The sequence below is a fragment of the Anguilla anguilla genome, chromosome 7 (genome assembly GCF_013347855.1).
Source record: "Anguilla anguilla isolate fAngAng1 chromosome 7, fAngAng1.pri, whole genome shotgun sequence".
NCBI lineage: Eukaryota > Metazoa > Chordata > Actinopteri > Anguilliformes > Anguillidae > Anguilla > Anguilla anguilla.
The window spans coordinates 6,295,620-6,310,300 of NC_049207.1; the positions used below are offsets into that span (position 1 = coordinate 6,295,620).

Sequence of the window (14,681 nt, forward strand, 5' to 3'; positions counted from 1 at the left end):
AGGCTGTCTAATCATTGTTAAATAGATAAATGAGAGGTAAACAGCTCATTTAGGAGAAGGACAATGAGGCCCCCAACAGCATTTTCAGCCCGAGAGAAGAAGAAATGCTTGAAAAGATGTACTCTTTTTTTTTTCTACTGTCACCAAAGTTTTGACTCCTGTCCTCCGGAGTTTCTCACCCTGTTCCTCCTTCTCTTCCACTCTCAGCCTTTCCAAACTGGACCCGTCCTCGCGCATGCTTCTGGCGTGCGCCAAGACGTCGCAGGGCATTCTAAATGAGTACAGATCAACTGCCAAATTTCACTCAATGAGTTGACTAATTACATGATGCATGCCAGCAATCTTAAAAGCATGTAAGGAATTTACGTGCTCTGTCATGACCACGCAGAAACCAGGGTCAAGTGGACGAAAAGTGGACCTGGAAGGCTTAAGTCGAGTTAGGGTGCATTACTCTATTCCTAGATGCCTGCAAAGAGATCGTATCCATTGTTCTGTCGTATTTACGAGACCGGTGTTTAGCAAGCTTATTACATTCCACACTGTCTCCGCGCGCTGTCTGCTGCAGCCCGAGGCTTCGTTACTTGGTAAGCAAGACCACCGAGTTTCTGGTCCAGAATAACAAGCAATTTAGTAACTTTCACATATTTTACTAAAAATACTACCCGTTGCATGGACGCCGTAAATATTCCCAACCGAGGGATTGGGCGCCGGGCTCAATTTTAGCGATATATAGCCTAGCCTACTGGGACTATGTCAAAAAATAGCACACAAAACATTTTAAAGACCCTTGTTAAACTACATAGTTTCACAGCTGCACGGTGGTCATTGAGCTGTTGCTACAAGTAGGAGGCATCTGACACCTCATACTACAACAATCCGAAACGAGACCGAAGTAGCTACGTGCCATATCGGCTGGAGAAACACAAGTCTTCTGAGGGGAAGACGACTAATTTCATACCTCAATGGTGTGAACTTTCGATGTTTACTCACGGTTTAAATCTATTATAAATTGCTACCTGCCTTATGACTAAATTAAACAAGAGCACAAAAATTAGGTTGTACCATAAAGGACCATTTTGTATCGGAATGGCTGATTTAAGGGGTGCATTTAAATATTTTGACTGCCTCAACGCTTGCGTAACTATGCGTTATCCTTAAAAACGAATGTTTTTAACGGGCTTTTGTTGAAAAATAGCTGAAGAAAAATAAAATAAGTGAAAGCTCTGTTTGAAGAAAAAAAACAATTATGTCAGTTATTCAAATTTAATGGTTGCGTGCTTTAACATGTCTAAACAAACCACAGAGTCACCCACTCTGCACAGTCAGCTATCTAAACTAATGTTACACAAAAAACTAAAAACTGTGCTACTTTTTTTTTATTTAAAAACGACACGTTGAACTGCTACATGTAGGCTACATTGAGCGTTGTTCGACAAACTCGCTCTCTGATTAGCGTTGCTACACTAGCTGCATAGCGGTGTTAATCTCGTAACAATAGATAATGCCAATTTAACTGTGTTACTAAGCGGTTCCCTCCGTGAATGACTATTAATTCATTACTATCTGCAAATAACAGATCGCCGATAAATTGTAGCTATTTCGATGCATTGCATATACAGACGCTTCTACAGTGTCCGCGACTCTGTCATCTCGCCATATGGAACCCCTACACGCCACGAAATGCAAGTGTGCGTGAAAGATCGGCATTTACCATTTCGTTTTTGTGATAGTACTTCTTCACTTCACACAAAGTTTTATCCAGAGCGGTATCGGCGCTGGGCATAGTCCCCGCAATTCGGTCCGCAGGGATGTGCTTCAGATTGTTATCGGGACAGGTACGTTGTTCCTCAAAAGAGTGGTCCCATTTGTTGCCCAACTCTTTCACAGATTTTTGTCGGTCCCTCGGAGTAATCCGCTCTCAAGCAGAAACGCTGCGAGCGCAATGTGCGCGCTGAACCCGCCCATTGTGCTCTGGTGATGGGTGGGGGGGGGGGGGGGTGGATTAGTTAACTCTTTCTTCTCCTAAATGATACGATATTTCCTAGATTCACAGTGAAATTATTATTATTATTATTATTATTATTATTATTATTGTATAATAATATATATCAAAACTTGTATTTATATATAAAACCTTATTATTTTCTAGAATTCAATTATATATCGTTCAATTACATAAACATAAAGAACAATTCAGGATACAATTTTGAGCGATGCAGTGTGCTTAGCTGCAGTTTAAACCTCTAGGCCACAGGACTGCATGTCAAGTGGAACAGCTAAATTTCACAGATTTGGATGTAATGCAGTCTGTTCTGTGGTCTAGAGGGTTGAACTTGAGGCTAACTCCTGCTAAAAACACTTCAATTTACCTTGTGATCTTCAGACCCTGTGAGACTTTACAAAGTGTATATCCAGATATTAATTGGTGCTCAATGTCAATGTGTTTTTGCATATTCCACATCTTATTGCAATAATAAACCAGACATTACTTCAGAAAATATCATTCAGTGGATCAAACCCACTAGCTACACCCCACTAATAGAGATGTAAGCCCACTGCATATGAAATCGATGAACACAGACTAGCCAGGACCAGTGATTCATGAGGATTCATTAGGACTGCTTATGGTACAAGGTGAACCGTGTGATGTAATGTAACGCACACTAGGCTAGCCCCCTTTCTGAATTTGCTCCGAGACTCGCACAGGAAGGACAAAGTCCTCCAGCAAGTCAAATGAACCATCCAGTCCTGCAGGTATAACCACAACAGCATAATGCCCTATTTTGCAATGGTTTCAAAGGCTCAAAAACTCACCCTTGTCGAAGAGCCATTCATCAGTTTTCTCATGAAGACGACCGTAAATAATCTTTTGTGGTGAATGATGGACACTTTTTCCTCGATTAACTGTCCTTTCCCATCGCCTGCGATGAAAGGAGGTCGCCTGACCAGTCCCAGCTTGCAGGTGAGATGCAGGAGGTATTTTGGGCTTTCACAGGGCCCGATCATTCTCATGAATAATGAAGTGGCCTCACCCTTCATTAACTTTCCAGGTCTATCTGCTACTATCGCTATGGCTTTGTTATGGCGTGTTCATATTAGTCTGGCTCCTGTTACACCATGGCATGACTGCAGGCCGATACAGGACACACTTATATTGTCTCCCTCTGTTCCCCTACACAGTCTATATGCGCAATAACATCTTCTGATGCCTTTTTATTAACGAGCACAGGCGATGGCGAGTACTTTACCGTTCAACGCAGGCTTTGTTTTGCATGCTTATGCCCACGCCTGTGCATTTGTGTGCATTGGTCTGAGTCTGAGTTTATTTTAGTGAAAAATACATTTATGAAAGTATGGCAACAACAGAACGCAATATCAAGTAAAATAGTTGGATATGTGTAACATCTTAAATGGCCCTGGCAACTATGCAATCTCTTTTTAGTCTCACACACTTTAAGAGCTTCAGAATGCCTACCTACCACTGCAGATTAGGAGAGGGGAGAGGTTAGGACCACTATGAGATCAAATTAAATACAAAGCCTGCAGATACACAGAAATCGATGGTAGATTAGCAAAATCAGCAAACAGCTGAGTCAGGTCTGACAAACAGGGTGAGAGAGAGATTTAAGAAACTCACTGAAAGTACACTACGCTGCTAGCTGAAATAGCAGGGACAGAGTAAACGAATGCCTCCATTTCTCTGTTTAGCAGCCTGCAACCAGATTCTTCCTGGTTGATGTTCTTGCAGTACTGCTGCGACATTGATTACAGCATAACGTTGCTGCAATGTTCTGGAAAAGTCACATTACGGTTTGGTTTTGTGCTACAGAAATGTGTCTTGTGGACAATATTTTTACTACCCCACCAACCCAAATTACTTTTGCTTACTCATTTAACGGCGTATACTTGCATAATGTATGTTCAATATAGCTGCAATAATAATAACTTTTATCACATGCTTAACTAAAGAACATCTCATCATTTTTATTTTTTAATGTAAATTATTTATTATTATGGAGCAAGAAAAACAAAATCCTGTTGGTCCTGAATGCACAATCAGTGATGAAGACATCAGATACTTTTCAATAGTTTCTAAGAATAGAACAGCACATTAATATTTAAAACACCTAGTTTCTCTGTATTATACATTTTTAAAGATCGTACGAATACCATTGTTTTTACCAACGAAGAAATTAAGAAAAGTCGCACATTTCTTGTCACACACCAACATTGTAGTATATGACCGATACGCCTTCATAATACAGATTAATGATGCGAATCATTTTGTGCCTGTCCTTGTTTTATTCACATAATTACGTCCATTTGTCTGAACCTCTTGTCATCTTTTTCTGAGAAACTGTTACTGTAAATATGAGACTCTCTGTAGGGAAAATTTACACAAATTACAGTTACACATATCTGAGTTGCTGCATTATTTGCGGATGTAGATTGCATGTCACTTCAATTTTACATCTTATTGTGACTTGTGACCTCAATGAGCTCATTTTATTGCTCTTGTTTATAGTCTTGACATTATGCATGTTAATAGACAGGCCTACACAGAACATTTATTGTGCTCATTACAAAACCCCTGTACATGATCCCCCAAAGAAAGCAATGGTATATTATTCTGCTTGCTTAAAACAATAATTTGGCATTTAATCATAAAATGGCTCTAAGTTATATTTTCAGGAAAAGGTCAGAGTATTTGAAAATGAACTGCAGAGAACATTGGCATTGCACTTACAAAAGACACACCAAGCTGACGGAAACTGGTGTTCTGGTGTTCACCACTTCTAAACAAACTTTCCATTGGTGTCTTCCTACTGTTCTCTAATTTCCTTTAAGACAGGGAGTCGGCATTATACCAAATTATGAAAATACGACTGCAGTCAAAACTGTGTAAAAACACGTGTTCGGCGTACTCTCGGCTGCCTCTCTCAAGCTAACAACCTTCTGGGTCAGTTTGACGCGCCCATAATTGGCTTTGGGGTTTTGTAAAAGGCCAAATTAAGTCTGTAAAACACTGAGCGGGGGATTTCCGCCAGGCTGCTTTATTAATGTGGATCACATATGAGGGCACCAAGCTAGCCTTTCATTCCCATAAAAAGTTCTGTGACGGCGCTGTAATGTGATAGTGTTGCCGCAACATGACAGCTGGCTGAACACTCTGGAAATGTTTTATACGAGCTAAGGAGACTAACTATTAAAGAGAGTGATGAGTGATTGAAATCGGTTTTTTTTTTTCAGATATAGCACAGGACACATGTAGCTGCTTAGCTGGATTAAAAAAGCATTCAGCAGCCACTGTAGCCATAAACATAGCCTGCCATGGTTCACTGCCCTAGACCCCGGCCCGGGCACTATGCCCTTGTATTTAATTTCATGCTCTGTGAGGCCAAAGAGCCAGCACACTCTAGAGTAAAATAAGAGTAGCAGCAGCTAGGAGTGAAACTGAATGTTGTATAATTACTAACACCTAACCTGAATGTAGTATAATTACTAACTGTTATTAGAAAGATCGCAGTTCATTTGGTTCCTATAGATAGAGTGTCATGTAAAATGGTAGAAGATGTATGCATCTGGGTGTGTTAATGTGTAGCCTACACAGCAAAATGTTCAGTGTTAAACCAGCAGTGTTAGAGAAGTGTTTAGACTTTTTAGAGTACATTTTAGCCCCATGTACCTGGCGGCGTTGTGTAGCTATCTGATCAGATTGCTCAAGTAGGCTAAAATGTAGCACGAGATCCGAACAGCCGAACGCGGATCGGAAACACAGCGTGAGACGCGATGATGAATGAATAAGAGATGGCGAACATAACGACATGTACACCTATCTGATTAATGATCGTGACTACGCACGACACGGCTGACTCGCTGAGGTAAACGGGACGCTCGAAGGCGAACGCAGGTCGTCTACTCAACTTACAACCGGCCGATTTCGGCTATGAGGTGTTCAGAGAGTCCCATTTCATTACGTTGTTGGCAGTTACATTCCAGCCGGTTCCCTGTGATGAAAAGGCACCGTATAGTGAACCGTACTGTGGATGTTTGTTTCTCTTCGGATAGTTCTACTCCTGCTACAGCGGGCAGGCTCAGCTTTACACAGCTTTCTTCTCCAGATCCCTGGCTTTGCCCCTTTGTATTCAATTTCATTGAGGAAACTGATTTTGGCCTTTTTTGCTCTCCTACATTGATCAAGGGGACACTGCCCCCTCGTTAATTAATGCATGCGGTGTGATGTGCGTTTGTATTCAGATATATGTCCATCTCTCATAAGCCTGCTCTTCACTCAGTGTGCTTTCTGTTCAGCAGGAGCTGCATTCGGTGTATTTAATGGACTCATTACAGCCAAGCTGCTCAAACAAGATTGAGTTCCTTCCCTAGACAGCAAATTAATCAAATACAAGATACTTATGTCGCCAGCACTTTTGAGCCTAATAGCTATATAATGTGCATTTGAACCCAATTAAACGAGTAAAAAATATCAAGTGATGGCAAAAGGAAATACCACACAAGCTAATTACATGCTTGTAAAAAAAAAAAAAAAAAAAAACTACTCATCCCAAGAATATAGAATTTTTAATTCCTGTCAGTCCAAAGACCAAATCCAATAATGTCACCCTGTGACTTATGAAAGGAGGAATTGAGTTTACCAATCAAGCTCACTGGAAAAAACACAATACAGAAGCTGGCTCCACAAGATACATATATTAGCTCTTACAGATGTCAGCTGGTTTGACTCATAACATAATGAGAATTTATTTATTTATTATTTGACGCTCATAATAGACAGCTTGTTTGGTGATGGAAAATGCCAGATGTCCAAGGGTCGACGTCAAGGTCTAGGGTAATGTGAATCAGGACTTTGAATATAGTTGACTCATTGACAGTAAATTAAATGAATAGTTATCTTGTGAAAAGCTGTCTCCCTCTCCATCATAAACTGGCTCTCAGGGTCTGGTTCACTGTTTTGTCTGAGGCCCTTCTCTTCCGGAAGTCCTTAATAGCTCTGTTATTGCAATAGGCCGGGTGATTTCAATCAACTGTTCAATGGCTACCAACCAAAGCTTGTCTAAATGAATTCCTCCATCTGCAAAAAACTGTTTCTGGCCCAAAACAGTCATCCACAGCGCTGATGTTGCTGTTGCGTGGAATGTCACCAAAGCATTATAAATTGAGCAAGAGGGCCGTTCTGTTATCTGTTATTCAAGTTCCATTCACATAATCAGCCTCACTGCAGTAAACACAAAGAGAGTGTGGACAAGCTCGTGGGCGGGATCCAATCAAATGCACTGAATTTGGGGGCGGGGTTCAATCTACAGTAATGCTCGCTATTCTTCTTTGACAGCGTATGCGGTTAAATCAAACCAAAACAAACCTGTTGTTCTGTAGTAATATTAGCTATCTGGCTAACCACTCTGCTGGTATAGAAAAAATAAATGAAATGCAGTTCCACCCTTGGCACCCACCGAGCACCGTCTGGGATCTTCTGAATTGGCATGTTTACGATTGTGACCATGTGATGACTGAAGCTTTATACACATTCTGAACCTTGTTTAGCACCTCCGAATGAGAGAAATACGCAGTCTCCTGGCTGAGATTCATGCTCTGATTGAAAGCTTATTGCAGCCAAAAAAGGACCAATATAATGGCAAAAAAATAATAAGGCATGTTACATATATAGATATTCAATTTAAAAAAAAAACATTTTATCTTCTAAATAGTTTGCGATCCACAAGTACAAATATTGTTTTTTCATTTAAAAACTATTCACAAGATGGTTACATCGCTTGAATAGCCTATATAAAAAAGAAAAATGGTATAAACATCAAATGAGGAATTATTTATCACCTTATGTTGTGTTTAGCATAACAACCAGTGCAGGTCTATGCTTTGTTGTGATGGACATGAAGATTTAGCAAGTTATTCCGACACATTAATAATACTGCAGTATGCTCCAGTAAAATGGTATCCCGTTTGTTTCTGTCTTAAGGCACACAACAATATTGGCAAACAATGCCAACAATGGGCTGGCATTGTCATCCTTTTCCAGCTCTTGTGGTGAGAGCGCACTGACTTGTCGAACATGTAAAACCTGTTTGTTTTATTGAATGTGGCGGGCTGAGGGGAAAATTTAAACACAAAAAATCTCAACCTAGCTGTGCCTAACGGTGCATAGAAACTATATAGCCAAGTCCAAATTGTTCTGGAGTGTGCTGTAGAGAGTGTGTTTTCTAACTACTTCCCAGCAGCCAAAGAGATTTGACTCTGTGTACTAATGACAACAAAAAGACAAATGCTATTACCCTTCAAGTAATCAGGGGGTAATACTTTGTCTTGTTGTTGTCATTAGGAACGATCTGATGTAATCTCTCACCGGTCTCTACAGAAATCACGAAACTCCACACGGGCCATTGATTTAGCTGCAGCGCACAGTCGGCAGCTTTTGACATCATTAGGTCCTTAAATTACCCCCGCGCCCGTGTTTTGAGTTCCTCGCAACTGCAGACAGTGTTCTTCACCACCTATGTTATCTGATCCCGGAAAGCATTCCAATTTGCGCTCTCGTTTGGTTTTCCAATGAAAAGTATGTGTGTTCTTATCTATGCCTCCTTATCACCCAGACAATTATTTAGTCCAGCCTATGATAATGTCCCACTTTAAATATGGTTTTGTACACTCCAATACCGAAGAAGTAGCATTTTGTTATGCGATGCCTAGAACTCTTCTGGAATTCATAAACAAGAGTAGCGCTGTTGTGACACAGCAGTAGTAGGCTATGCGTCATCCCCTCAGGATATAGTTTGAGTTACGGTGAATAAAACTATGAGTGTGCTCAACCTCTCCATTTCCCCAGTTTGTAACGAGCAGAACGTAAATGTTTTTACCAAGCGACCCACATATTGCTTTCCCAAGCAATTACACAATCCATTATTTATCCTGATACGGCTCTGCAGAAGGGTAAAATACACGTTAACCTCCTAGACATTTCCCTTTGTTATATGTGCGCTTATGCATTGTGCTTGTATTATTTTGTGTTTTTTCTTCGTTAGGTTTTCTGCAAACTCTTGCACAGTGTTGGTGGTGTTACAGGACGCAGCTTCCCGTAAACAGCTACCAGCACATTACAGTGTTGAATTATGTTTATTTTGCTGGCTGTTGACAACCCATCTTGCATGCCTGGCTTGGCTTGGCTTGGCTCGTGAAACCTGAAGCCATAACAGTTCAGGTGAAATATTTTCGTCTTGCCAGAAATTGAACTGCCACTCATGAGCACCTGTGGTACCAGAGTGAGGAGATCTCATTATCATATGTACATGCTGAGATTCCGCAATAGTCACTGCAAACTTCAAAGGGGTATTAGCATGGATAAACTGGTGCTACAGTCTTAAATGTTTTTTTTCTCTGTGACAAGGGTCCTTAATCTTATCCAGAAAGGGTACAGGCCTTTGTTCCAGTCAAGCAGTTACACGCCTGATTCTACTGATCAACCACTGGAGTCTTTGCTAAGGACCTTCAGAATCAGGCGTGTAACTGATTGACTGGAACAAAAGCCTGCACCCACACGGGCCCTTTCTGGATAAGGGTCAGGACCTCTGCTCAATGACATGTTGAGCATCTTTCGCCTTTTTCATTTTGCATTACTAACCCTCTCGCTTGGACTCTCAGTCTCAGCCTTCTCTTGCTCTCTTTCTCTGTTTCTAACAAACTCATTCTAATTCTAACCGGACTCCCTCTCTTCCCTCCTCTTTCACCCTGATATTTCCCTTCTGCTGTTTCCTCTTCAGTCTAATTTATGCTCCAAGTCTCTCTCTCTCTCTCTCTCTCTCTCGCTCTCTCTCCCTCTATCGATCTATCTCTCTTTCTCTATCTATTGCGCTCTCTCTCTCTCTCTCTCAGCCCGAGTTGTATCTGGCTCAGCGTCTCTAGTGTCCCTCTGTCTCTAGTGCAGATTTTCTTGTGTCGCATGCAGTATATCTCTTGGAATTAGCCGTTTCCCTCAGCAAATCTTCACAGTTTCATTCCATTTATAAAGATTTTGACCAGGCTGTGTCGTATGCGTAGCCAAGCCCCTTTAAAACCCTTCCCAGCACTTTCCGCTCCAGCATTCTGTCATGTACGTGTCAGGAGTGCAAGAGCAAAGGGGCCACAGCTCGGCTCCAGGTCCCAGAGTAATCAACAGCACATCTGTTTTTTGAGCCACAATGGCGGCCACGAACACTCAGTCCCTTCACTCGCTCAGCCCAGTTCTCTGGCACGAAAAAAAGAAAAGCCATAAATCAACGTCCGCTTGCTGTTTCTCTCCATCGGCAAGGCAAATTGATTTGATCTTCTGGCATCCCTTTCTGAAATGTATTGAAGACCTTTATGTCAGTGCATAACTGATCACACTGTCGTTGGCTCATTTTGGTTCAAATTTCTACAGGCTCTGTGTTTCATTGCCGAGGCCTTGTTCTTTGTAGAGCTTGAGCTTTAAGCCAATAAGTCAAGCATACCCAGCTAATGTACGCAACGCATATGGCTAGAGTAATTCACTGATACCCAAACACGAGACGTTTCTTTTCATACGTTTCAAGACTCGTTGAAAATTGTTATTTTAGAGAAAATGGCATCGCCCTTTTCAATCAGAGCACAATGCACCGCAGCTGACTTAGGCTTTACCGTCTTTGCTTTGGAGATAATTACCCCCTCCCATTACTTCCCACAGACTACATTCTGAGCAAAATGGCGTCAACTTGATTAAATCTTGTGATCCATTTATTTATTTATTTATTTATTTCTTTCTTCTTCTCCAATCACAGTCCTCTCCTCCGGGTCCATTTCCTCTCTTTCTTTCTTTCTCGGCTCCTGATTTATGAGTCTTTTAACACGAGGTCCAGGGTGTGTTTTACACCGGGGAAGAAGAATTACTGATCTGGAGCGGTTGCCAGATTCCCCCGCTCTATTCACCGCTGAAGTTTCTAAAAGAGAAAAAAGGGCCCCGATTGATTGGGGGGGGGGGGGGGGGGGGGACTCTCATTCTTTACGCGTCCCAACGGACCCCCCCTTTTGTTCCCACCCAGCGTGACGGGACGTGAATATCGCTGAATGGGTAAAGTTTTCCGGCGTGTTGGGGCCCCCGTCTCAGGCCCGTCTCCTCGTTCAGCGCTGTAGAGAGTTCGAGCCCGGTTGGGGTAGGCCGGGCCAAATTCAGTCGTAAAAAAAAGAAATACGGCTCGCTAAAACAATGCACTGCAGTGGTCTATTGATTGAGAGGGAGAACAACAGAGACTATTTATGTCATTACTAAGGTTCTATTGTGAATTCATTACTGTCCCTCAAGGTTTTTTTTTTAATCGTGAAATGAACTGGGTTAAAGCACTGCTGGAGCCAGTGCAGGAACACCACTGTCTGTTTTTTGTTTTATTACCATTTTTAGGCAGCCGGGGACCAAAGGTACTGTTATTTCATTTCACTGTTTTTTTTCTCATTTAGCCTGAAAACCATTTCCGAAAAAGCCACCTCTCCTCGAAGGATTATTTATACTGAATTATGAATTTTTAGGGCAATATCGCAAGTCTTTTGAGCTACATTTTTATGTTGGGTTTGGATGAATGCACCGTGCTTATTTTCTGCGAGTTCGACAAATAGAACATTATGAAAATTACATCCTGCAACCTACTAAGTATGATTCACACAAATGTTTGTATGCATTAAATATTTTAAGTGAAACAGCCTGCCCACAGTCAGCATAATGTTGAAAGAAATGCATTGCTCACCACTGTGTTAATCGCTGCCAAATGTTGTATATAAAGATTCTACGGAATATGCTATGTTTTTCATGCATCAAACTTAAAAGCCATTACTGGGCAGTGAAAGTTGATTTTTTTGTGACTGAACACAGATTTGTGGGAATGTCTTCCATATTAAATTTAATACACACTTCCAGTAGCATGCACACATCACTACATTTTTTTAAATCGACAATCAGACCTCTCCTGTGCTGCTTTTTGCATACTTCTCTCTTTGCTGCTCACAAAATTGCACTTACCCTCCACCACCCCAGCCTCCAACTGTTGTTTGGGTGTGCTTCTAGGTACTGAGTTTAAAAACATATATATTTCTCCCATTTAGCAAGGTAAATCTATCTTGTTCCCTGGTTGATAGGTTGTTATTTATATATTTAATATAAATGTTGTCCTCACTGAACTGAGCTGGCTGCAAGGATTTAAAGGTTTTTGACTTTCCGTGTAATGTTAGCCTACTCCCTCTGCTCCTTCGTTCTTGGTTCTTGGTTACCTCAGGACACCCTGTCAGAGGGAGGAGGGGCTGAGTGATGTCACAAAGGAGGGGGGGGGCGGGCTGATGTGACACTGCAGCTGAAATGGATGTGACAGGTAGGGAACGGATACACAGAGACCACCTACGGATGCCAAATGATAAATCAATTTTGGCAGGTGAGTTTGAAGTGTTGCATATCTTTCAGTGGCGCACGGTATCACATTGGCACGTTGTGCATGAAAGATAATTCATTCACCTGTCATTCATTCATGCGAGCGGTAAATTACTTCCTGCAGCTCATAAACCATAGAAGCAGAAGTGGAATTTGATCCATTAAATGCATTACATAACAGCATATTTTTTATAGCCGCTTAATTCTTCTCATAACCCAAATAACGATTTGAGGACAATGTTTAAAAAAAAAAACCCTTTGAAACGCAATTACTCTGGGCTAATCCATCTGGAAAACTGCTTCTGCAAGCAGATGATATTAATATTATGTTAAGCAATGTCATTTAGATTGTTCTCAATCAATAGATTGGTTTTCTTCCAGAGCCACAATGAGCCAAGGGGGAACTAAGTAAAAAAGTATTGCCTGAGTAAAGTATGATAATTCAGCCATTCCTAAGAATACAGGGTACTTGAAAAGGGCAACATAGACGTTTGAGCCGTATTACACACCATTCTGTTTAATGAGTTACTTAATATCATCAGTGGCAGTAGTCTACAGAATCTACAGCACCAGTTACTGAGGATCCTTCAAGTCTAAGCTTTGATGAGAAAAGACCCCACCTAAGTGCACAAACTAAAAGGAAAGTTCTTGCACAACCATCATCAGATATTTGTCGTTGTTCTAATTTGTCAAACTTACATCGGGTTCATTCATAATCAGAGCAGCAGGTAACCCACTCAAACGAACACAGAGGTCAAACACAATGTCAAGAGGTTAGACAAGACACTCATCAGCAGATTGGGGTTTTAAAACAAGAGATCCGAGAAATGAACAAAGTGTTGATTGGCAGCTCTAGCGGCCATTATCGCACAGCCACCACAGAGAGTGAGGAAAGGAACACACATCAGGACCTAGCAGAGGTGTCATGGTGGCCGAGTGGCAGGAGGTCTAGATTGACGTAAAGTGCGATCACGGCTCCCGATGAGGTCAGTTTCTCCTTCGGGCCCGGTGGTGTATCGGAACCAAGACAGGCCATGAGGAATGGTCATGGGCTGCTGAGATAGGACCACCAGTTGCCTGTGATACGGTAATCCCAACCAGCAAGGACAGGAACGCAACAGGGGCGTTATGGCCGACAGAGTAGTCCTATGGTGGCAAAACACTCGTGCGGACGCCCAAACAGTTCCTATCAACTATCTTCATAACAACTTGTGACTGCAACAGCAAACAAAGCTGTTGAATGTACTTGGATGACAGTGTTTACATTCTACACTTCAAAGGTTTCATCATGATTGAACAGCTGGAGGTTAGTGATGACCCCACACCACTGTAAAAAAAACAAAAAAAAACTGTCCATCTGTGATGCGTTGCAAGATGGACTGAGGCAAGGGGACAAGATGGCAGTGCTAGCACATGACTTTCAGGAAGAACAGGAAGAGCAGCTGTCTTTCCCAGAGTTAGCTTCAGGTCATGCCCGTACATCCAGGCAGCAATGTCAATGTCAGGCATGCGGGTATATGTGTTCTGAACGTGGGTGTTCCAGGTAGAAAAAGAGTTGTGTCATTAGCATAGCAATGACACAACGTGCTTTAAGCAGAGGTAATTGGAGAAAGCGATTCAAAGAGAATATGGTAAATGGACTGCATTTATATAGTGCTTTTATCCAAAGCGCTTTACAATTGATGCCTCTCATTCACACATTCACACACACACACCAATGGTGAAGGGCTGCCATGCAAGGTACCAATCAGCTTGTTGGGAGCAATTAGGGGTTAGGTGTCTTGCTCAGGGACACTTCGACACGCCCAGGGCGGGGGATCGAACCGACAACCCTCCGACTGCCAGACAACCACTCTTACCTCCTGAACTATGTCGCCCCCAATAGAGGAGAGGACCAAACACCAAGCCTTGGGGGGACACTAGGGGCAAACCTGATTGGTTGGGGTCAAGGAAGTCATTTTGTTGGAGACAGCGAGACAGTTGATTGCAGCCTGCGCGCTCCAGTTTTAGATAAAAATTTGAGGAGTGAGACAGATTGCTATTTGTGTACATCTGCTAGGTTTAGACAGGGCTTTTAGAGAGGAGTGACCCGGACCATCACAGGAACAGCGGGGACAGTGTGGGTTGAAAGAGAGCAGTTGCTAAGAAACATAAAACTCTATGTGGTAGCCTTGTTTGCTGATATCAGAGAAACTTTTTACAAGATGCAAGCAAAGGGAATGTTTACCTCAAATAAAGTACAGTG

At 41.9% G+C, this 14,681-nt stretch overlaps 1 protein-coding gene across 2 annotated transcripts in view; it reads right to left on the minus strand.

The window, feature by feature from the left end:
- tmcc3 (transmembrane and coiled-coil domain family 3) overlaps window positions 1–14,681 on the minus strand; it is a 47,668-nt gene that overhangs the window by 24,706 nt on the left and 8,281 nt on the right. Inside the window, exon 1 of one of the 2 annotated variants that reach the window (XM_035426047.1) lies at window positions 1,712–1,928. The exons of the other annotated variant lie outside the window; for it this stretch is intronic. Within the exon in view, the coding sequence (XP_035281938.1) occupies window positions 1,712–1,783 (72 nt within the window). The 5' untranslated portion in view covers window positions 1,784–1,928. Of the gene's footprint in view, window positions 1–1,711; window positions 1,929–14,681 lie in introns of those variants that run through there. 2 annotated transcript variants of the gene reach the window in all.